The sequence below is a fragment of the Lipotes vexillifer genome, unplaced genomic scaffold, assembly GCF_000442215.2.
Source record: "Lipotes vexillifer unplaced genomic scaffold, Lipotes_vexillifer_v1.1 scaffold168, whole genome shotgun sequence".
Taxonomy (NCBI): domain Eukaryota; kingdom Metazoa; phylum Chordata; class Mammalia; order Artiodactyla; family Lipotidae; genus Lipotes; species Lipotes vexillifer.
In genome coordinates this window covers 3,792,718-3,818,008 of record NW_006773947.1, presented here as the reverse complement: position 1 = coordinate 3,818,008, position 25,291 = coordinate 3,792,718, and the positions used below count along the sequence as shown (strand labels likewise).

The 25,291-nt window shown below is 38.5% G+C and overlaps 1 protein-coding gene across 1 annotated transcript in view; it reads left to right on the top strand.

The window, feature by feature from the left end:
• The window catches only part of GREB1L (GREB1 like retinoic acid receptor coactivator), a 126,283-nt gene that overhangs the window by 42,931 nt on the left and 58,061 nt on the right, over window positions 1-25,291 (top strand). Inside the window, exons 6-13 of the mRNA XM_007448624.1 lie at window positions 12,364-12,480; window positions 13,078-13,197; window positions 14,221-14,358; window positions 15,931-16,116; window positions 20,233-20,559; window positions 21,599-21,727; window positions 22,263-22,397; window positions 24,979-25,176. Of these exons, the coding sequence (XP_007448686.1) occupies window positions 12,364-12,480; window positions 13,078-13,197; window positions 14,221-14,358; window positions 15,931-16,116; window positions 20,233-20,559; window positions 21,599-21,727; window positions 22,263-22,397; window positions 24,979-25,176 (1,350 nt within the window). The remainder of the gene's footprint in view (window positions 1-12,363; window positions 12,481-13,077; window positions 13,198-14,220; window positions 14,359-15,930; window positions 16,117-20,232; window positions 20,560-21,598; window positions 21,728-22,262; window positions 22,398-24,978; window positions 25,177-25,291) is intronic.

The window sequence follows — 25,291 nt, the reverse complement described above, 5'->3', positions numbered from 1 at the left end:
CTCCTACAACACAGAGCATAGAGCTGTGACTTGCTCAAGGAATTTTCCAAGTTTGCAAATCCTCCAGTGCTTACAAGTTCACTAGTAGAGATAATCAGGCCTTGGTGAGATACAGATGCTGGGCAATCAGCTGCTTACTCACTATCTAAGCACCAGATTCTGCACAACAGCCTACAGTTCAGATTCATGTCTGAGCAAGATCACAGGCTATTGCATTTTGGACATTGGGGCTGCTCCCAAATAATCAAAACCACTAGTGTTAAATGCTGAATATGCCAATGTCACCATACCTGATAAATTCAAGAATAGAAGCATGCGCAAGGTGGTAAAGATTAGGGAATAACATAAAAGGATTTACATTTTGGAAAGTTAACTCTGACCTTACCTAATGCCTAACTGTGCTTTCTGACTGCATGCTTACAGCATATGGCCTTTTGTGACTGGCTTTTTTCACTTGGCATAATGTTTTCAAGGTTCATCCATGTTGTAGCATGTATCAGTACTTCATCCCTTTTTGCTGCTGAAATATCCCATTTTATGGATATACCATATTTTATTTTTCCATTTATTTGTTGATGGACATTTAGGTTGTTTCTACTTTGGGGCTATTATGAATAATGCTGCTATGAACATTTGGGTACAGATTTTTGTATGGGCATGTGTTTTCACTTCCCTCTCATTTTATAGCTAGGAGTGGAATTGCTGAGTCATGTGGTAACTCTGTGTCTATCCATTTGAGGAATTATTTTCCAAAGTGGCTGCACCATTTTACATTCCTACCAGTAATGTGTGAGGGTTCCAATTTCTCCATATCCTGGTCAACACTTGTTATTGTCCGTCTTGTTTTGTTTTAGCCATCCTAGTGGGTGTAAAGTAGTATCTTATTGCGGTTTTTGATTTGTGTTTCTCCAATGGCTAATGATGTTGAGCATGTTTTCATGTGCTAATTGGCTATCTGTACATCTTCTTTGGAGAAGTGTCTATTACAAATCATTTGCGCATTTTTCAGTTGGGTTATTTGTCTCTCTATTATTGAGTTGTAAGAGTTCTTTATACATTCTGGATACAAGTCCTTTACCAGATATATGAGTTACAAATATTTCTCCCACTATATGAGTTGTCTCTTTCTTGATGGTGTCCTTTGAAGCACAAATATTTTTTTATCATGATGAAGTCCAAATCATCTATTTTTTTTTCTTTTGCTGCTTGTACTTTTGGTGTCACATCTAAGAAACCATTGCCTAATCCAAGGCCATGAAACTGCTATGTTTTCTTCTAAGAGTGTTATAGTTTTAACTCTTACATTTAGATCTGTAATCCATTTTTGGTTAATTTCTATATATGGTGTGAGGAAGAGGTCCAGCTTCATTCTTATGCATGTGGATATCCAGTTTTCCCATAACATTTGTTGAAAAGACTATTTTTTAATACATTGAATTTTCTTGGCACTCACTCATTTCAAAATTCATTTGCCCAGTAAATGTAAGGTTTTATTTCTGGATTCTCAATGCTATTCCGATGATCTGTACATCTTTCATTATGCCAATGCTGCACTGATTGATAATTGTAGCTTTGTATGAAGTTCTGAAATGGGTAAGTATGAATCCTCTAGCTTTGCTTTTCTGTTTTGAGATTATTTTGGCTATTCTGGGCCCCTTGCATTTCCATATGAATTTTAGAATTAACTTGTCAATTTCTACAAAGAAACCAGCTTGAATTTTGGTATGGCTTGCTGAATCTATTGAATCTGTAGAACAATTTGAGGAGTATTGCTGTTTTAACAATGTTAAGTCTTCCAATCCATGAGCATGGAATGTCTTTCCATTTATTTAGGTCTTTGAAAATTTCTTCTAACAATGTTTTATAGTTTTCAAAGTATAAGTTTTACACTTCTCTTACTAAATTTATTCCTGAGTAGGAATAAAAATTAAATTTTATTTTTATTTTAATAAAAATAAAATAAATAAAATAAATTTTATTTTTATTCCTAAGTAGGAATACAAATAAAAATTCCTAAGTATTTTTCTGATGCTATTGTAAATGGAACTTTTATCTTAATTTTATTTTTGTGTTGTTCATTGCAAGTACATAGAAGTAAAATTGACTTGTATATTGATCTTGTATCCTGCAACTTTGGTTAATTCATGTATTAGCTTTAGTAGTTTTATAGTGTATTCCTTAGTATTTCCTTTTTGTCCATTTTATCTGAGTCATCTAATTTGATGTCTTTATGAGTTAAGTAGGGCTGCCATAACAAAATAGCACAGACTGAGTGGCTTAAACAACAAAAATTTATTTTCTCACAGTTCTGGAAGTTGCAAGTCCAAGATCAAGGTGCAGCAGGGTGATTTTTTTGGTGATTTTTTTTCTGAGGCCTCTTTCCTTGGCTTGTAGATAACCAGCTACCTTCTTGCTATATCCTCACATGGCCTTTCCTCTGTGCATGCACATCCCTGTTGTCTCTTCCTCTTTTTTAAAGGACACCAGTCATATTAGATTAGAACTCTACCCTTATGACCTCATTTAACCTTAATTACTTCTTTAAGGACTCTATATACTGTCACATTCTAAGGTACTAGAGATTAGGGCTTCAACATATGATTTGTGGGGACAGGGGCACAATTCAGTCAATAACAAAGGCATACAATTGTTCATAGTATTCCTCTATAATTCTTTTTATTTCTGTAAGTTTGCTAGCAATGCCCTCTTTTTCACTCTTGATTTTAGTAATTTGCATCTTTTCTCTTTATTTCTTGGTCAGTCTGGCTAAAGTGTTGTCAATTTTGTTGATCTACTCCAAGAACAAACTTTTGGTTTTGCCAATTTTCACTATTGTTTCTCCATTCCCTACTTCATTCATTTCTGCTCTAGTCTTTATTATTTCTTTTCTTCTGCTTATTTTGGGTTTAGTTTACTTTTCTTATTTCTTTTTACTTGAGATTTTCTTCCTTTTCATTTATTTATTTTTTTAATTTTTATTTTATATTGGAGTATAGTTGATTTACAATGTTGTGGTAGTTTCAGATGTACAGCAAAGTGATTCAGTTATACATACACATATATCTATTCTTTTTCAGATTCTTTTCCCATTTAAGTTATTACAGAATACTGAGTAGAGTTCCCTGTGCTATAGAGTACATCCTTGTTGATTATTTATTTTATATTTAGTAGTGTGCATATGTTAATCCCAAACCCCTAATTTATCCCTCCCCCTGTACCTTTCCCTTTGGTAACCATAAATTGTTTTCTAAGTCTGTGAGTCTGTTTCTGTTTTGTAAATAATTTCATTTGTATCATTTTTTTAGATTCCACATACAAGTGATATCATATGATATTTGTTTTTCTCTGACTTACTTAATTTAGTATGATAATGTCTAGGTCCATCCATGTTGCTGCAAATGGCATTATTTCATTCTTTTTTATGGCTGAGTAATATTCCATTGTATATATGTACAACATCTTTATCCATTCATCTGTCAATGGACATTTAGGTTGCTTCCATGTCTTGGCTATTGTAAATAGTGCTGCAATGAATATTGGGTACATGTATCTTTTCAAATTATGGTTTTCCCCAGATATATGTCCAGGAGTGGAATTGCTGGATCATACGGTAACTCTATTTTTAGTTTTTTAAGGAACCTCCATACTGTTCTCCATAGTGGATGTACCAATTTACATTCCCACCAACAGTGTGGGAGGGTTCCCTTTTCTCCACACCCTCTCCAGCATTTATTGTTTGTAGACATTTTTATGATGGCCATTCTGACTGGTGTGAGGTGATACATCTTGGTAGTTTTGATTTGCATTTCTCTAATAATTAGCGATATTGAGCATCTTTTCATGTGCTTTTTGGCCATCTGTATGTCTTTTTTGGAGAAATATCTATTTAGATCTTCTGCCCTTTCTTCCTTTTTTTTTTTTTTTTTTTTTTTGGCCATGCTGCACAGCTTGTGGGATCTTAGTTCCCCAACCAGGGATTGGACAGGGACCCATGGCAGTGAAAGTGCTGAGTCCTAACCACTAACTGGACCGCCAGGGAAGTCCCCCTTTTTAATATAGGCATTTACAGCCATAAATATTCCTCTAAGCACTTTTTAAACAGTATCTCATAAGTTTTCAGTTGTCGTGTTTTCATTTTCATTTATCTTAAAGTGATATCTAATTCCCCTTGTGATTTCTTTGATCTATTGGTTATTTAGTAATGCATTGTTTAATTGCCACAAATTTGAGAATTTCTCAAATTTCCTTGTTATTGATCGCTCATTTGATTCCACTGAGGTTAGAGATTGTATTTTGTATGATTTTAATTCTTTTAAGTTTACTGAGGCTTGTTTTATCACCTAACATATTGTCTATCCTGGAGAATGTTTCCTGTGCACTAGAAAAAAATGTATATTCCGCTTTTGTTCAGGGAACGTTCTGTTGATATCAGTTACATCTAATTGGTTTATAGTGCTGCTCAAGTCTTCTATTTCCTTCTTGACTGTCTCCCTAGTTATTCTATCCATTATTGAAAGTGGGGTACTGAAGTCTCAAACTGTTGTCATCAAATTGCCTATTTCTCTCTTCAGTTTTGTCAGGATTTGCTTCATGAATTTGGGGCTCTGTTGTTTATATGTTTATATTTTTGTAATTGTTATGTCTTCCTGGTGGATTGACAATTTTATCATTATAAAATGTCATTTTTCTTCTCTAGTAATAATATTTTCTTAAAGTCTATTTTTTCTGGTATTAGTATGGTTACTCCAGCTCTCTTCTAGCTACTGTTTGCATATATAGTGTGTTTTGTCATACATAATTTTTTAAGTTTTATGTAGCTGAATATATAAATTTTTTGTGGCTTCTGCATTTTGAACAATAGTTTGGCCTTTTCCATTTCAAGGTGATAATTGACTCTCCCATGTTTTCTCCTATTATTTCTGTATCTTCAGTTTTTAAGTTTCTAGTTTTGGTCCATTTGATTTTGTTTGGTACTTGGTGTAAGTTGTAGGTCCAACTTAATTTTTTTATTATATGTCCAATTGCCACAGCACAGTTTATTGAATGGTTCATCTTCATTGCTGCTTTGGGCTGCTACCTTTATCTTATACTAAATTCTTATGTGTATTTGCATCTGCTTCTTACTGTCTTTTTTCTTCCATTGTTCTGTTTGTCTACTAATGCACTAGGACCACAGTATTTTATAGACTATGGTTTTATAAGTCTTATATCATCATGTTAGCCTCTTGTCATTTCTCTTATTTTTCAGAATGTTTCTTGCTATTCTTGTGTGCTTATTTTTCTCATATAAACATTACATCAATTTGCTTACTTAAACAATTTGCTTACTTACTAATAATTCTAATAGTAATTCTAATAATATCTAAACCTGTTGGTATTTTCCTAGGATCATATTAAATTTATGAATTAACTTAGATTGATTGGCATTTTTTTTGACATTGAATATTTCTGATCTGAAACATCGTTGTCTTAACGTTTGTACAGGCCTATTTTCAAGGTCTTCAGAAAAAATTTTTAATTTTTAGAAATCTTTAATATGAAAAGTTAAAAATAGAATAATATCACGGACCATCACTGTGGACCTATTACCCAGCTTAAATAATTATGAACACATGGCCATATTTTCAGTATTACTGCCTCTCTCCCTCCCTCCCTCAATGTTTTACAACAAATCCCAGATGTTATATAAGAAATATGATAAATTTTTCTTCATATAGTTGTGTACATTTCTTATTAAGCTTATTCCTAGGCCTTTTATCTAACTGTTGTTCATTGTTTTTCTATAGGAAGATTTATTTCTGTACATTGATTTTGTACACTTTTGTTATTATTTAAATATTTGTTTGTGCTAATTTGAATTCATTGACTTCATTGACCCTTTATAATTTGCTAACCAGATTTCACCTGTATGCTCACATGGACTGTTAGAAATATGCTAAAATTCTAGGTATAAACTAGTGTAATAAGCTTCTAGTCTTGCACCAAACAACATATTTGTGACCTGAAACGTAATAACCAACCTGTGTAGTGACATGTCAAATTTACCTGGGATTCCTGTCCTGTAAGGTTCTCTGTTAATACCTGAAAAACTCAGGTTGTCTTCAGTTTCCTGTCACTTTATAATGTTTTTATGTGCAGTTGCTGGCCTCTATTCTTCCTGTAGACCTTAAAATCACTCCCTGATGTAAGTCAGTCCCTCAGAGAGGCACATAACTCTTCTGAGCCAGTAGGGAACCATTTCAGTCTTTTGAGTTCTTATGATAAGCACTGATCAGATGTATCAGGAATCACATTGTGGCATGAGCACTAATATTTTAGATAATTTCTAATGTAGCACCATCAGTATCCTGTGCTTTAGAACAGGATACTCTGAGAGTTTTTCAAACTCTCAGAGTTTTAACAGTCCCTTTGACACTTTCCTAATCACTTACCTGATTAAGCTGTTCTGCTAGTGTAGAGTCAGGGATTTGGGGTCTATTATATTCATTTCGGAAAACTCTAGTTGCCTGGAGTCTTTATCTCTCCCATAACCTGCCGCTGAAATGGCATATGGTTTTTCTGCCAAATAAGAATTTTCTTTTGGATGTCTCTGGTATTACATAGGGAAAAATTCTAGTTTATTCCAAATATTAAAGCAACTTTTCTTCAGAGAAAAGTTCTTTCCCCTACATTGCAATGACTTAGCTTACAAGACACTTTTCAAATGACAAACTTATCTGGATAGAGATAAATATATCTCATTAAAATATGGCTTTGAGGGAAACTGTGGAGACAGTTTTAATATGGCACATGATGATATCCTTGATGCCACATCATATGACCAAGTTACATGGCTACCATTATTTAAGGTAATAGTACCAGCCTCATTGAGTTCATATAGGAATTAGGTGAATTGATATATTTAAAGTGCTTGAACTTAAAACTAGCACCTAGCACATAGTACCCACTAGTGAGTGTTTGTTAAATACATAAAAAAGAAAATAAAACCTATGTACAGAGAAATGGACTTTCTTAAAATAGATCAAGGGAAAAACTGAAATTCTATAGTCTACTATAGTCTCTCTCAGCTCACTCTTGTTGAATTAACTTCCTTCCTGCATATATAGTTTCTAATTTGAACAACCTCTTTCATTTTAAAGATTCGCCGGTTCTCAGTCCAGCTAATTCTGCAATCAATTTAAGTGGAGCTCAGGACCTGACCTGGAATAAGAATGTTGTGAAGCCACTGGCTTTATCTTTGCAGGTTGTAGGGAAGACTTTTGCTGCAGGTGATGTTTTCCTCACTTATATATATATTTTTAATTAATTTAATTTATTTTTGGCTGTGTTGGGTCTTTGTTGCTGAGCACAGGCTTTCTCTAGTTGCTTCTGATCTGAAACATCGTTGTCTTAACGTTTGTACAGGCCTATTTTCAAGGTCTTCAGAAAAAATTTTTAATTTTTAGAAATCTTTAATATGAAAAGTTAAAAATAGAATAATATCACGGACCATCACTGTGGACCTATTACCCAGCTTAAATAATTATGAACACATGGCCATATTTTCAGTATTACTGCCTCTCTCCCTCCCTCCCTCAATGTTTTACAACAAATCCCAGATGTTATATAAGAAATATGATAAATTTTTCTTCATATAGTTGTGTACATTTCTTATTAAGCTTATTCCTAGGCCTTTTATCTAACTGTTGTTCATTGTTTTTCTATAGGAAGATTTATTTCTGTACATTGATTTTGTACACTTTTGTTATTATTTAAATATTTGTTTGTGCTAATTTGAATTCATTGACTTCATTGACCCTTTATAATTTGCTAACCAGATTTCACCTGTATGCTCACATGGACTGTTAGAAATATGCTAAAATTCTAGGTATAAACTAGTGTAATAAGCTTCTAGTCTTGCACCAAACAACATATTTGTGACCTGAAACGTAATAACCAACCTGTGTAGTGACATGTCAAATTTACCTGGGATTCCTGTCCTGTAAGGTTCTCTGTTAATACCTGAAAAACTCAGGTTGTCTTCAGTTTCCTGTCACTTTATAATGTTTTTATGTGCAGTTGCTGGCCTCTATTCTTCCTGTAGACCTTAAAATCACTCCCTGATGTAAGTCAGTCCCTCAGAGAGGCACATAACTCTTCTGAGCCAGTAGGGAACCATTTCAGTCTTTTGAGTTCTTATGATAAGCACTGATCAGATGTATCAGGAATCACATTGTGGCATGAGCACTAATATTTTAGATAATTTCTAATGTAGCACCATCAGTATCCTGTGCTTTAGAACAGGATACTCTGAGAGTTTTTCAAACTCTCAGAGTTTTAACAGTCCCTTTGACACTTTCCTAATCACTTACCTGATTAAGCTGTTCTGCTAGTGTAGAGTCAGGGATTTGGGGTCTATTATATTCATTTCGGAAAACTCTAGTTGCCTGGAGTCTTTATCTCTCCCATAACCTGCCGCTGAAATGGCATATGGTTTTTCTGCCAAATAAGAATTTTCTTTTGGATGTCTCTGGTATTACATAGGGAAAAATTCTAGTTTATTCCAAATATTAAAGCAACTTTTCTTCAGAGAAAAGTTCTTTCCCCTACATTGCAATGACTTAGCTTACAAGACACTTTTCAAATGACAAACTTATCTGGATAGAGATAAATATATCTCATTAAAATATGGCTTTGAGGGAAACTGTGGAGACAGTTTTAATATGGCACATGATGATATCCTTGATGCCACATCATATGACCAAGTTACATGGCTACCATTATTTAAGGTAATAGTACCAGCCTCATTGAGTTCATATAGGAATTAGGTGAATTGATATATTTAAAGTGCTTGAACTTAAAACTAGCACCTAGCACATAGTACCCACTAGTGAGTGTTTGTTAAATACATAAAAAAGAAAATAAAACCTATGTACAGAGAAATGGACTTTCTTAAAATAGATCAAGGGAAAAACTGAAATTCTATAGTCTACTATAGTCTCTCTCAGCTCACTCTTGTTGAATTAACTTCCTTCCTGCATATATAGTTTCTAATTTGAACAACCTCTTTCATTTTAAAGATTCGCCGGTTCTCAGTCCAGCTAATTCTGCAATCAATTTAAGTGGAGCTCAGGACCTGACCTGGAATAAGAATGTTGTGAAGCCACTGGCTTTATCTTTGCAGGTTGTAGGGAAGACTTTTGCTGCAGGTGATGTTTTCCTCACTTATATATATATTTTTAATTAATTTAATTTATTTTTGGCTGTGTTGGGTCTTTGTTGCTGAGCACAGGCTTTCTCTAGTTGCGGTGAGCGGGGGCTACTCTTTGTTGCAGTGCACAGGCTTCTCATTGCGGTGGCTTCTCTTGTTGCGGAGCACGGGCTCTAGGTGCACGGGCTTCAGTAGTTGTGGCATGCGGGCTCAGTAGTTGTGGCACACGGGCTTAGTTGCTCCACGGCATGTGGGATCTTCCCTGACCAGGGCTCGAACCCGTGTCCCCTGCATTGGCAGGCAGATTCCTAACCACTGTGTCACCAGGGAAGCCCTCCTCACTTATATTTATTTGGTAAATACCTAGTCCATAAAAGACTTGTGTGAAATTTAATTGACCATTTGGTAGAAGAAAACAGAAGCTCTTTCTTCGCCAGTTGAAGGCAAAAGTGGGGCTGTCTACTATAACGCATTTTTATACAAAGCTTAGTGTTTTCTGTGTTACATCCAGAAGAGTCAGTGAATGACATTTGGCACACAGGGGAGACAAAGCAGGTTGATTCTGTTCAATAAAAATTTCTTGGATACCTGCTATACTGAGGAACTGGGGATAGATACTAAGATAAATAAGGCTCAATCCCTGACCTCTAATGTACTTGTAACCTTGCAGAGGAGATAAACCTAAAAGAAGATATTTTCAGTGGACTGCAATAAATACATAATATCCTAGGGGAACACAGAGGAGGGGGGGTTAGCCCAGCATTTTAGGGAGTAACCGAGAACGAGTTCTTGGGGACTTCCCTGGTGGTCCAGTGGTTAAGATGCTGTGCTTCCAATGCAGGGGGCGTGGGTTCAAACCCTGGTCAGGGAATAGGGGAAAGACATTTCAAATTCAGGGAAAAGCAGGAGCAAAGCTTGAAAGGAAAAGGAAAGGAAAGAAGCAGCATGACATGTGCAGGAACTTCCAGCAGTTTGGACTCATTAGAAACATATAGTGTAAAACTCAGGGAGCAGCAGGAGGTGAGCAAGAGGCAGAAAAGGGAAAGGTCATAGGAGGTCAGGATAAGTATGGATTTCACTCTATAACTTATGGCACAGGGAAGTGACATGGTCTTATTTTAACTTAAGCTAGATCATTTTGGCAGCAAAAGAAAGCGTTGGGAATACAAGTTGCAGGTCATTCAGTAGTCTGGGTGAGAAATGATGAGGTCCTTGACTAGGGTGAAAATAGGTTCGAGAGGAGGAGACAGATTTGAGAACTACTCAGGATATGAAATGAGCAGACTTGACTGATTAATGGGAGTGTGAAGCAGAAGAAGGGGTTTCAGTTGACGTCCATCTTTCTGGGCTAATGGTTAGTACCATTGCTTGAGATAGGGAATACAGCAAGGGGAGCAGGTTCCCCAGGAGGAGATTGTGAGTTCAATTTTGGACATGATGAGTTTGAAGTACCCATGAGGCATCCAAGTGGAGCTACTCAACGGTAATTTAATTTATCGTAGGGGGAAAGCAGGACTAATTGTATAAAGTTGAGCCACCAGCATATGGTTAAAATCACCACGCAAATAGTGTCAGCCAAGGAGAAATGTAGGGTAAGGCAAGCTATGAACTAAAGGCAGACCCGTAGAAAATTTCAGTGTTTAAGAAAAAGAAATGGTCAGAGAGGTAGAAGAAAAATAAAGAGAAAGAGAACCTATCATTCTTGGAAACTTTCCAATAGTTAGGTATTATAATTTATCCAGACCACTTTTGTTCTTACTCTGGTCCAACAATTCTTGCAGAATCTGCCTTCTGTTTAAATTACAGACTGGAACAAACTGGGTCCAAGTTTTTACAGCATAGAAGAAAAATTAATGAAATTATGGATCTTGGCAGTAATCATCATGATTGCTAAAACCATCAGATGAGAGGCTGATGAGCAACTTTGTAACTTGAAGATTAGACTGACAACTCTTAAACCCACTGATGAATCTTAACATCACAAGAAAAGAGAAAACTGGTCATTATGTGCCTCTTAATGGAAGTATACAATAGGACTTATGAGATACTCTTGCCAAAAAAAATCAAACTTGAATCTGAGCAAACATCTATATCTAATGATTAGTTTAGGAATTAGAGGAGACATCAAATGACACCATGGATATCCAATCAGCAAAATACAGGAAATGAGAAATTCTGCCAGGTTTTCAGCAAATTAATTTTTAGAAAGAAAAAGAAGAATTCTATAGATTAAATGAGGTTTAAGGGACATAGCAACTAAATTCAGTGTGTGGATATTTTTTGAACCCCAGTTTGAACAAGAAATGTAAAAAGCTATTTCTGAACTGATTGGGAGAAATTTGAATACTGATGGGATATTTGATATTAAGAAATTATTGATCATTCTTAATTTTAAGTATAAAAAAGATCACCATTATGTTTTTTAAGAGTCCTTTTCTTTTAGAAACACATACAAAAGTATTTATGGATGAAATGATATGACAAATGAGTTTGCTTCAAAATAATCCAGAGTCCGTATGTGTGTATGTGGATGGGGGGGAAAAGATAGGGAGTATAAATAAAGCAGGATTGGCCACATGTTGGTAAGTGTTGAAGCTGGGTGATGGGTACATAGTTTATATACCATTCTCTCTGCTTTTATATATGTTTGAAATTTTCCATGATAAAAGGTAAAAAAAAAAAGTTTTCTTTTCTACCCACCATCTCCAAAGACTTCACTGAAAATAATTCTAAAAGATCTCTTGGGGTCCTAGAAAATTATTATTATTATTATTTTTTTTTTTTTGCAGTACGTGGGCCTCTCACTGTTGTGGCCTCTCCCATTGTGGAGCACAGGCTCTGCACGCACAGGCTCAGCGGCCATGGCTCACGGGCCCAGCCGCTCCGCGGCATGTGGGATCTTCCCAGACCGGGGCACGAACCCGTGTCCCCTGCATCGGCAGGCGGACTCTCAACCACTGCGCCACCAGGGAAGCCCAGAAAATTATTTTGGGTGACATTTCATGTTAGTTAAAGTACTACTCTGATGGTTGTAGTTGGCTCTGTACAACTGGGCTGTTCCGTCAGTGGGATTTCTTTGAATCCTATGTGAGGTTTGTCATATGGTTGCAGCATCACAGAAAGCAGTGTCCTGCCCAGACTCTGTTCTGAGTGACTCCTCTTGTGTACCACAGATGCTGCTAATGGAAACAGTAGCCATGGAGGAAAGAGCAGTGCGTCTAGCTCCACTCCAGCCCGCCCAGGGAATTACTCTTTGTCACCAAGACCTAGCTTTGCCTCAGGAGACCAAGGTACAATACCCATCTTAGAGTTTTGAAATAACACTTAATTATGGAAGAAGTGCTCCAGAGAGTTTGGAATGATTCATGATCTGGCAGCACACTCCCAGTTTTTCCTTAGCTTCTCGTACAGTGTTTTGAAAATTTATGATTGGTATGAACAATTATGATTAACATATCTTGGTGATTCTACAAGGGTGGGCCTACCTAGGAAATAACATTGAAGCAAATATATAAGAAGTGTCTTGAAAAGCCATGGGCTTTGATGACCAAAGTACAGGGTTCAAAGTTCCTCTCTGTTGTGTGACTCTGGGTAAATGTGAGCCTTCCTTTCACCATCTACAGAATGGGTATAACAAAGTAGTTGTCCTACAACTTCACAGGGTTGTTGATAGAATCAGGTGAAATAATCTGGGTGAAACGGTACATTGTAAAACAGCCTGCAGACGTTAGTGCTGTTAGTGTGTGACTTTTTCTAACTTTATCTTTACCTCTAGAAAAGTGACTTCGACTTTCTGAGTATAATCATAGTAAAGGTCCTATGTTACTTTGGCTTCTTTCCCTTCTTCCATTACTAAGGACAAGGCTTATCTTTCTTTTTGTATTCAGCTACCATGTTCATTTCTGGACCACCAAAGAAACGACACCGAGGATGGTATCCTGGGTCACCTGTCCCCCAATCTGGTTTAGTTGTACCTATTCCTGCAGTTCGCCCTCTTTCAAGAACTGGTAAGATTTCAACAGAAGATGGGTTTTAAGTGTCCTTAAATTAACAAAGGTATCTGCTACTCTCGTTCTTTCCATGAACTCTTGAAAATAAATTTCCGTAACTAACTTTTGTGTCCAGTACTGTAGCAGCTAATATTTTGTCCCCATCACATCTGCCATCCCTATAAGCACATGTGCCATCACGAAAGATCTTGATTCACCATCTGCCTTTGTTTTACACTATAGTATCAATAAACCACTCTTTATGTAGGGCATGATGCTACGAATCCACCATTATAGAGCATGAATGAACTTGCTTTGCCAATAGTGGCATTTGATGTATCCTCCTATGATCTGGTTCCTTATGTGACCTATACTTATTATTTCTGAATTGGATGGTTCAGTCTGTGACTAGAATCCTGAAAAACCAACTGGTTCTCCTTTATAATATCCAAGCTGTAACCATTTGGTACTTACAATTAAATGTTCAAATGCTCATCTACCTTGCTGTATGAGACACAGATGAATGTAAATATACCAATTCTAAGACGTAGATGGGGTTCTTTAAAAATTTACATTTGTTTAAAAAATGATTCTAAAATCTACAGAGAAATGATAAATACAGAAAGAATTATGCCGGTATGTTACTGTGGTTGCCTCTAGGTAGTACTGATTAATGATGATCCTTATTCTCACTTTTCTATACTTTTCACGTTTTCTGTAATGAGTAGATATGCCTTGATAATCTAGGGTGGGGGGAGATAAAATACAAAACAGAATCCAAAATACTGTATGTGGAAAAACAACTAGAAGGAAAAACTGCCAAAATGCTAAATAGTAGTTATCTCCAGACGATTTGATAATGGTTGATATTTTTGTTTGTTTTTCTCACTTATTTTATACAATAAACACAAATTACTTTAATAAAAAAGCTATTAGACTTATAATACTTGCATATTAAAAGTATTAACGCTGTGTTGATTTCAACTATATTTCGTTTATCCTTCCTATCTAATCCTTCTTGTCAAACAACTTTTTTTCCAGAGTCCCTTTTATCTGCCCCAGTTCCACAGACCCCATTAACTGGAATTTTACAACCTCGACCCATTCCTGCAGGGGAAACTGTAATTGTTCCTGAAAATCTGCTGAGTAACTCAGGAGTTAGACCAGTAATCCTGATAGGTAAGGAAAGGAATTCCAAGTTGCCTGTGTCTGCTGGAATCTAGGAACAATCCTCCATTTCACTGCGTGTCTATTCATGTGTTCATGAAGGTATTCATTGATCCATCTATTAATTCTTTAAGTACTTATTGGTCAGCTCCTTCATGATATCCTAAACATGGGACTAGAAGTTGGGGATAAGGCAAAGTCTTTTTGCCCACAAGGAGCACTGTTTAGTGGGGCAGTCTAGAGGTTCACAGCCAAACTCTCCATCATCTCAGAGGTGATGTTTCAGCTGGGGAACTGAGGGGTGGATGAGAGCAGACAAGGTTGGGGAGGGCTCATTTCAGTCAAAGGGAGCCAAACGGCAGAGAAAAGGAACAAGCTGAGCCAGCAAAGAGGCCCCACTTGGGAGAACCAAGAGGCCCCAGAGCTGCAGATCTAAACCATGGGGAAGCATTTAGGAGTGAGAGCCTTTCCAAGCTCTCTATAAGTGGAGGTGTAGAAATGTAGGGGTCCCTAGATTCCATGACTAATTTAGAGCCTTTCATGCCCACATCAAGAGTGCCCTCGTCGGGGGGCTAGCCTAGGCCAGAAGAAAAAGACTGCCGGCTTAACCTTCGGGACTAAACAGGGTGTTTAAGCCCACTAGATCTTTATGGTATGTCTATGTGAGGTGTTATCTGTTTCTTGCAGTTGGCTTGAGCCAGACATGGATGGTTTCGCTTTGAGCCCTGTTCTTTATCAGACTGCCCTATCCACTGCTCCTGGACCTATAGGCACTAGGGGGAATCCCAGTTGTTTAAATTCCATATAGTCAGGAAGTTCTTACTGAACATTTGAATTGCATGCACAGTGCAACTAAGCCTTGGAAAGATACATAAAACATGAGGACCCTTTGGTGTCTGCCTTTTAGAAAGACTCACAGAGGGACTGTTCTCTTCACCATACCACCAATACAGGGTATATTTTCAACACATTTGTGTCCTATCTACTTCTAAGATGATTTAAGGCTGTTTACTGACAATTAGGAAGAGAACACAACAAAAATGGCTAAGATAGAAAAAAGAGTAAGAACCTCCCAAGTCCCTGCAACTGGAAGAATATTGCTGTTGATCAATGAATTTAGCTTAAATGTTTTAAAAGAAAACCTCAAGAAGTGACACATGTTATTGTAGCTTGTCTGTTTGTTTTCTGACTTCTTTTCTGAAAAGGAACTTGATCAGGAATTTTATCTGAAAACATTTTATTCTTGCAGTTTTACAAAGGGTACAGAGATGTTTCTGCAAACTCTCATCAGTCCTCTATGTCAGAGATATAATATTAACATGTCTCTTATATAATATAGTTTGAGTATTAATATAAGTAGAGTATTTTGCGTCCTGTTCTTCTAATTTAATGAAAGGATAGAATTTAGAATTTAGAGCATTCGCATGAATTCCCTGGGATTGATATAGTTGAGTGATTTGTTTGGTAGCCATCTCAGAGGGCAGGGAACTTTGTTAAGCATCGTTGATCCTAGTTGAGCAAATATACCTGGTTGGACCTCAAAAAGAAATGTTCAACTTTACTGACCTGCTTCTATTGGGGCAGGCTATGGCACTTTACCCTATTTCTATGGAAATGTTGGTGACATTGTTGTGAGTCCTCTGCTGGTGAATTGCTACAAGATTCCACAGTTGGAAAACAAAGATTTGGAACAGTTAGGTTTGACTGGCAGCCAACTCCTGAGTGTGGAAAACATGATTCTTCTGACAATACAGTATCTCGTGCGGCTGGGTAAGCTATTTTCAATAATCATTTGATGGCGACGATTTTTATTCTGTTTTGGAACATACTTTTTTCCTTTCTTACCCACTTTCTCACATTTATCCACCTCGTACTTTCCCCTCTTTCACGTCTAACATTCTTTTTCTTCAACCCCATTCTCTATGGCTTTTCCCTTTCCTCTCCTCCATTTCTTTCCTACTCCTTTCCTTCTCTTTCCTCTTTCTTTTTCTCCCCCTTATTTCTCTCAGATCTAGCCTCCCTTGCTGGAGGCTTTGCTTCTTTGGGTCCTAGAAGAGATAAATTGCTCCACCTGGTGTCCAGTGCCATAATGGTCCTAAAGTCTCCAAAGTAGTTGATGTAGGCAGACTGTCCAAGGGCTGTGCCATGGGTACCTCCCTTGTGAGTCAGGCCAAGCCACCTTTCTGAAAGTGCAGCTACCATCTGGAATGCAAATGTAGCCATTGTGTTAGACAATTATTTTCCAGTTTTCCACTTAGCCTTTTTATCTTGTTTATCCACTGCCCCTACACCCATTTTTTCCTTCTCCAGCTCCATCCCTTTGATGTAGTCCCAGACTGCTTCCTTTCATTGAGGTAGTAACTTGGACCTCCCTGGAAGGTTTTCTGGGCTTTAGGGTAAGGGGATACCTAGGTCATGAACCCTTCACTTCCTCTATTTGATATCTCCTCCTGAGCCCCACAGTGGGTGTATGCAGGTGCCCTGACAGTACTTTAGTGGCTCCGCAGCATTTACATTGCAATGCCCTTTATTTTGCAAACTGCAGTAGGCCATCTAATATGCAGCCTAATTATATACCTACTCCAGGACTTCAAACCACTGATTTACTTAGGAAAATGTTCAAGGTGTAAAATTACACATTAAAAATTTTATCTGCACTCTTGTGAATTTTTTTTAATGTTTTAAACTACTTTGGTGTTAAATAATAAAAAGCATGGGCCAAACAATGTTAAACACACACACACGCACACACACACAAGCTTCAGCTTCAGTCTTTGGAGCCTCAGCTAGCAATCATGGCTGCAACTCTTAGTACCCTGAGAGCCCAAAGGACTGCTTTGACATGGAATCTACTTTGACACAGGCTTTTGAAACTTGCAAGGCTTCAGGTATCTCATGAGCCACTTTCATGATAAATCTAGGACTTGCTAATCATTTTTATTAGTAAGTAGTAAAATTATAAAAATCTCCCGGGTCTGACATTTGATGTCATAATTTTAATTGATACATACTGACTTTCAACTGTGTTCCAAGATGAAAAACTAGCTTCTAGATGTATCCAGAATCAGTTATACAAGGCCACATAAAGTTATGCTATTTTAGTTAACCAAGCCTATCAGTATAGCATTTTTTAAAATCTCAATACCAATTTAAATAGTCAAAGTCCAAGTTAATTAAAGGAACTAAATGGTCAAAACAAAACCTCTCTCCTTAAATTAGTAAAAGCTCTTTTCTTAAAAAATAGAACAATCTCCACTCAATTAGACAAAACTCTTCTCTGCCCTGCAGGATCAGTTCTCTCCAGAGTTTTACTTGCAACCAATTAATTATGTTTCTCAATGTCCAACATAAATAGATATTTCTTTTTCTTAATCTAAATTTTGTACATTGAGACATCTCTTTAACTCTTCTGGAGTCCTTAATTTTTTTTTTTTTTTTTTGCCTTCAGAAGTTTTGAAGAAGGCAGCAAGAATATTTTCACATATGCTAAAGATTATAAATTGACATTTGAAAAAATAAATCCAAACTTCTAAAAGGACAGGTGTAATACTTGGATGGCTCAGTTATCTGAAAGTAACAGAGAAGAAGAAAAGCAAGATTTTTCAGAAAGAACAGACCTTTCCACTACAGTCACTTTTTAAAAAAAGTCTCTGTTATTTCACAATCTGAAAATCTTTTGAAGTAGATAATGAAATCAGCAAATCCAGAGATTCTTGGAGGACTCTGAGTCTGTTGGAAGCTTGTCTTTTCCTATTATGGTGGCTCTATCTGAAAAGCCTTCGGACCTGATGCCTGGGCTACACTGAGTTACTGGAGATAAGCATCTGAAGAAAAAAAATTACTATCTATTATCAAGCTTGTGAAAAGTGGAGAAAAGGCTCCTGCAATTTAGCTGTAAAGGCTAAGGATGCAGAAATGACGGGAGGTGATTGGAAGCAGGGCAATTTACTCCAAAAAGTTTCTTACCTCATTTAAACTTGGATACATTTTCCTCCATTTCTCAATTCCTAACAGTAATTCAGTCAAAACTCTGTAAAAGTGAGTTTTAAGGCAACCGAGAACGCTGTGAACATGTTTGATATTTTATTTTCCCAGAATGCCTTCGTATTTGGAATAAATTATGCTGCCTAACAGAAAATGTTACTCCATGGTGGTTTGGAAGGGGGCCTTATGGACACACCTATTAACCAGCCTCCTCAGATTGTCTGTGAGAGGCAGGAGGGAACTGGAGAAGTCACAGCCACATGCTTTTGAGCTGTCATTTGTTCTGATGGAAGAAAGCTTTAAGTACATGACCATCTTCCCTTCTTCTCCATGCAGTCAGTACAGATCTTGCGCTTTGAGCTCACCGCTAAGTGTGTACTCAGTGGCCACGAACCGTGGTGCTAATTTGATAAAGTTAAATGAAGATCAGAAGCTTTGGAGGCTCCCAGGTGATAATAAGGCACCCACTAGTAAGGGATTGGGGAAGGCACAGAAACATAAACACAATGTAAGCATTGCCATTTTCTTGCCCTCTTTCCATGTATAGTAGAGAAAAATCTGTGAGGACTTCACTCTCCTGCTTCCCTCTGGCTCCAACCAATCCTGGAAAAAACTGTTTTCTTCCAATTAAAATTGTTGCCTTGCATTTTTTTTACTTTCCCTGAGAAGATGAGCAGGGTCCAGGGAGGCCACTTAAACCCCTTTTAGAGGAAGGAAAGGTTTCTGACTCACTCAGGTGCCTTGTTCTCATACAGAAGTCCAGTCCCTCATCCCTGTATTTTTGCAAGGGGATTTTGGCTTTGGATTCTGAAGCTATTGCTTGATCTCAGATCATGGACACTGAGAGGGTCTATATCTGTTTCAGGCGGATGAGTTTCAAATCTCAGGTCCACACAGCAAAAGAAATGCCTTTGAGTAGCAGGAGTGAACAGTCTTGCCAGTTTCAATTTAAACTAAGTGTAGGAATTCATTTGTGTCACTTGGATGCCAGACACTGACTTGCTTATTTTGTCTTAAAAACTGGTTGAGGGACTTCCCTGGCGGCCCAGTGAGTAAGACTCTGTGCCTCCAATGCAGGGGGTGTGGATTCGATCCCTGGTAGGGAAGGTAAGATCCCACAAGCTGCGCGGCTCGGCCAAAAAAAAAAAACAACAAAAAAGACTGGTTGAGTTTCTAAAGAGAAACAAAATACTTCTAATTCCAGGGACCACAGATCACCCATGTAAGCTTAACCATAACCTCGGCCAGGGAAGAGGGCCACATGCCATTCTTAACCCAGAACCCTGGGGAATAACTAGGTGATGAGAGCATTCTCTATCTGGGGAAAGCGTGGAACTGCTTAAATATACATTGGGAGTGAAAAATAATTAAACTTAGTTTTCCTCGTGCACAGTATTCTCAAAATTAGGTATAGAGGCAATACATTAAAATGTTTTTCTAAGGCACCTATGAATGAAATGAGAAATGAGTGAAGCCTGAAGCTGATTATATACCAGTAGGTTAGCTTCTTGCTTCATTAGTTATTAACTATTTCTGTAACGCCAAGTTTAATATGTCAACAAAAATACCACCTTCAGTGACCATCTCCCAAGGCATACAATGGAATTGATACTGTCTCTGAGCACATCTTCTTTTAAAGATATCAAGAATAGAAGTCTGCATTTTAAAAAAACGTGTATCAAGGCAAACAAAAAAGAGAGAAGGTAATTTAGCAATGGAAAATGGTTAGTAGAGGCAATATACTTGAGGCCACTAGAGGAAAAAGAGCTTATTTGCCAGCTGGAATAGACTGCACTCTGATGTGTGTGTTTGTGTGTGTGTGTGTGTGTGTGTGTGTGTGTGTGTGTCTTTTCTAGCTGTGATTAAAAAAAAAAATTCTAGCTGTAATTCTCTTCAATTTAGGTCCTGATCAGATACCTCTCAGGGAAGAATTTGAGCAAATTATGCTGAAAGCTATGCAGGAATTTACTCTGAGAGAGAGAGCCCTGCAGATGGGTGGTCAGTGCACGCCTGTGTCACCAGGACAACTCCCCTGGCTGGCTAGATTAATTGCCAGTGTATCTCAAGACTTGGTTCATGTGATTGTGACCCAGAACTCCTTGGCGGAGGGCATTTCAGAGACATTGAGGACTCTCAGTGAAATGAGACACTATCAAAAACTACCAGATTATGTTGTGACAATTTGTGCGTCGAAAATAAGAGGAAATGAGTTTTGTGTGGTAGTATTAGGTGAGTAATTTTTTCATTCATTCATCATCTGTCCATTTGTATAATACTAAATGGGGTGTTTCAGGCATCCATGTAATTAATCTCTGGTCAAGGGCTCCAACTTGGGTTCTTCCTCCTAATTTTAACTATTCCTTTGCTCCTCAGATCAGATTTTTATAGCCCTTAGTTTGGCTGTTGTCCCTGTCAGCTGGTTGTGGGAGCATTATTTCAAAGCACACCCTAGTAACAGATACCCTTGTCTCATGTAACTTCTGTCCTTAAGATGTTTTGGAAATGTTACCACTCTAGCATGTGATAAAGCCATTGCCACAGGTGGTTTAAGCCAGTTAATCATATTTGCCAGGAGCTTAGCTCATATATTCACCTCTTCACTAAGAGGATATTTAATGTTATAACATTGACCCTAAAGAAAACGTTCAGAAAGTTGGTATGTTACAAAATGGATTTTTGTTTCTGGTGCTGATTTTCTATCAGGCACCGTCCTGAGTTGCCATTTGGACCAAATTTTGCTTTTCTCCTCTCAGTGAATGGCTCTCACCTCTTCCTAGCAAAGGGGCCAAGCCCTCTTGCTTTGACCAAACCCACCTGCCCATCTCTCTGTGATACATATTTCTTTCAAAAAGCTTCATCAGAAAGTGTAACACATTCATTTTCTAATTTTCATTAGTAAAAAAACAACATAAGTTTATATTTTTAAGACTGATATTCATAATAGCCATGCAGACACAACTCTTAAAGGTTTTTCACATTCCTCCCGAGTCTTTTAAATAGATGCATGGTATGTTCTCACCATTACAAACATAAAATATGTTATTTTTTTCCCTTGATCACCTAACTTTGTATTATAAACTTTTCAAATGAAATTTTGAAACTATCATTTCAAATGCTGTATAATTGCCCATCTTTTGATGTGCCATACTTTTCTTAGCCAAGTCCCTCTAGCTACATACTTTAGTTGTGTTTCCAGTTCTTGCTGTTCTAAATCACTTCCCGGTGAACATTTGTTCACTGGCATGTTATCTCCCCCTCTGTTCTGCAGGTCAGCATCAGTCCAGAGCTCTGGCAGAGAGCATGCTCACCACAAGTGAGTTTTTGAAAGAAATTAGTTATGAGCTCATCACAGGAAAGGTCAGTTTCCTGGCATCGCATTTCAAAACCACATCGTTAGGTGAGTGGCAGTCAGATTCAGCAACACTGCCGGCCCCTGGCTGCGTGATTTTCTGAATTTAAATCTTAGTGTGAGCTGAGTGTGGAGGTTAAGCTTGCCTGCTGATCTTCCCTCATTTGGAATGGTTTCTCCTAAGCATTTTGTTACTGACACAGCAAAGGGGTCCAGGCACAAGGATGTGAGGCCTCAGCTCAGCCACTGCTTTTTTGTGTGACCTTGGGCAACGCTCTGCCTCCCCAGATCTCAGTTTTCTAATATGTCCAATGGAGATATAATGACCCTGTCCTGCCTGCTCTGAGTATTATAGGGGCTGAGAGAGATTTAGTATGTGGGATCATGGAACCTGTAAGCACGATACAAACAAGGGTAGCTCTGGCTACCGAGATCCTGCTACAGGGGTGGCTGAGTGTAAATTCCGACGTGAAAAGTGGGATGACCAACAGATCTCGACGAGAGCCCAGCGTAACTGCCCAACTTGGAGACATAAACATGTCATTCCTTGTGACTTTCTTATCTCCACTTTATTTTGTAATAGGTGATGACCTAGACAAGCTGCTAGAAAAAATGCAACAGAGAAGAGGAGATAGTGTGGTGACCCCTTTCAATGGAGACCTTAATGAATGTGTGTCACCTCAGGAGGCTGCTGCTATGATTCCCACGCAGAACCTGGGTAATGTCACCACAGGCCAAAAGGAGGAAACTAGTCCTCAGGACAGACAAAGAAGCTAAGTCGTTCTGAGGGTTTTGAGGTCTTGTCTTCAAGTCACAGACTATGACAGGCCTTTCCTCATTATCTACATGATAAATCTGGCTCAAGTTAAACATGCCTTACCCTGTGGCCTGGGCCCCATGCCTTTGTTCTTAGTAAATGTCTCCTAGAATTAAAATCAAAGCCAAAGACTTTATTTTAAGCAGTGCCTCTCTTTGTTTTTGTTTTTTTGGGGGAGTGGGGATCCTTGGTGTACTTTCCTTAACTCCACCAGCTGTGCTCACCACTGTGGGTGCTCATGTAGGGCTTCAAAGAACTACTTGAAAGAATCTAGACTACAGGCTGTGCAGGGCTCCTGGCTCTCTGCTTCCTGCATCTACTCTCCAATGTGTAAAACACACATAATCTCAGGGTTAGCGAGGCCTTCCTGGCAGCTGGAGCAGAAACACTGACACATCATCTGACCTACAACGAGCTTGCAGAATGCCAAAGGGGATGGTGGGACCAGAGGTGAGGAGTTCAATCGCTAGATTAGATTCCTTTAGGTTCAAATCCTTCCCCAGTTCCCTGTTTGATAGGGACAATTATAAGAAAGGACAGAAGAGAGAACAGGAGAAGGATGGATACGAAGCAGGTCTGTACAAGTGGATGCTGACAGCCTTTTGGCTTCCACTTGATGGGAATGCATCCTTTATGCATTAGGATGACAGCAGGAAAAGTAGCATGGCTTGGCATCGGCTGAGGCGTAAAAATGAATTCAAAGGCAAAAGTTTTTGACTTCTGGACATTGCATGACAATAAAGTGATCATCCAGATGATCTAAAATGTGTTATGGGAACAAAGTTAAAATTTTGAAATTCTCAGATGCCCACGTACATATCCTTGATTCCCTGTTTAAGAAACATTGCTCAGGAATTCCCTGGTGCCCTGGGTTCAATCCCTGGTCAGGGAATTAAGATCCTGCACGCTATGTGGCCAAAAAAAGAAAGAAAAAAAAGCTTAATAATAAATAAGAGATCTTGGTGGTTAAAAAAAAAAAAAGAAAAGAAACATTGCTTAAAGATATTTTTAGGTTTCCTCCAACTTCAAAATTTGTTAAGTTCAATTCTACAAAGTTATGCCATCCCCTGTGTTAGTCCCCAACCCACAAAATGAAAGAAACAACAGCCTAACTATCCAAAGACAGATTTTTATTTTGATTGGTAATCTTTGTGGGTCAAAAACTATTTGGGCTATTATTAAAGGTTGCAGTTTGGGGCTTTCCTAGTAGGTTCTCTCAGCCAGTAGGGAGACCCACCTGCATAAATCTCCACTCACTGTCAGGGTTCCATGGTGGCTGGGGTCCCATGACTACCGTCTTTGCCTGGGAAGTATTGCAGCTTGATTTTAGAAAACATTCATTAGCACAGGTTAATTGGGCCCTTGTGTGTTCCAGTCAGACTTCCACATGTGTTCCTAATAAAAAGCAGCCCTTTCAAGAAGCAGTAAATGTTTCTGCTCAGGTGTTTAGCTGACTAAGCCTGTCTCTCATTATGTGTGTGTGTGTGCATGCACGCATGTGTAAGAGAGATTGATCGCTTGATTATAACTTGTAATAAAAAGCTACTGGCTTGTTTAGAGTATCTGGGCAATGTTTTTCTAATACGTCACCTATTGAGTAGCCAGCTGGCCATGTCATGGGTCAGGTCTCTTCAGATAGTACAGGCATCAGCATGGGAGTTGACCACAGTCACCCAGACCTGCTAGGTCACAAGCACTGGCAAAGTGGAGTCAAGTGGGAAGAAGGGTGAAGTTAGTGTCATGGGGAGGAGAATTTCAAGCCATGTTACAACTGACTTGCTGGAGAGGAAATGTTTACTGCAGTGCCATCCAGAAAAGCTCAAAGGAACTCAGCATGATTATGGTTATGGCATTAGCTCTGAACTGGGTCTGGGCTCAGGCACCTGACCTGTACTGATAGTCCTAAAGAAACTCTTCCCCTGGGCTTCCCTGGTGGCGCAGTGCTTGGGAGTCCGCCTGCCGATGCAGGAGACGCGGGTTCGTGCCCCGTTTCGGGAAGATCCCACGTGCCGCGGAGCGGCTGGGCCCGTGAGCCATGGCCGCTGGGCCTGCGCGTCCGGAGCCTGTGCTCCGCAAATGGGAGAGGCCACAACAGTGAGAGGCCCGCATAACGCAAGAAAAAAAAAAAAGAAACTCTTCCCCTTTCCAGAGATGAGTTCTGGCTCCAGCTGCAAGAGTGTGGTCTGTGCCCCCATTTCTGGGCAGGGGAGGGGTGCTGAGTTCATGCCTTGTGAGACAATTTATATTAAAATAATACATTTGTAAAACTACTACATTCACTCTTGAGCACATTCTTTCAGCCAAGTTGTCAGGGAAAGTGGGCAAATCTATTAAAAGTCAGTAGAGAGTGAGGATAGAAAGTGAGGATTCTTGGTGATAGAGCATCACTCTACCCTATGTGTATTATTTGTCCCTATATGGATTCGTAGAGGCCATCACAGAAGTGAATTAATCTTGTTCTTATGACTTTCTTAAATTTTAGATCTAGATAATGAACCCTTCCAGATTTATCAACCGCAGCTTACAGTTGCCAGAAAACTCTTGTCCCAGGTGTGTGCTATAGCAGACAGCGGCAGCCAGAGCCTGGATCTCGGCCACTTCAGCAAAGTGGACTTCATCATCATTGTCCCAAGATCAGAGGTTCTGGTCCAGCAAACTCTTCAACGGATTCGACAATCAGGTAGGATGGAACTTTCAAAGAGGGCCCTACCTAGATCCAGCCTTAGATTCCCTCTGTCTCTTTCTTTGGCTTAATCCAAACATTTTTAGGGGCCTGATTCTATTAAGTCTGTGAT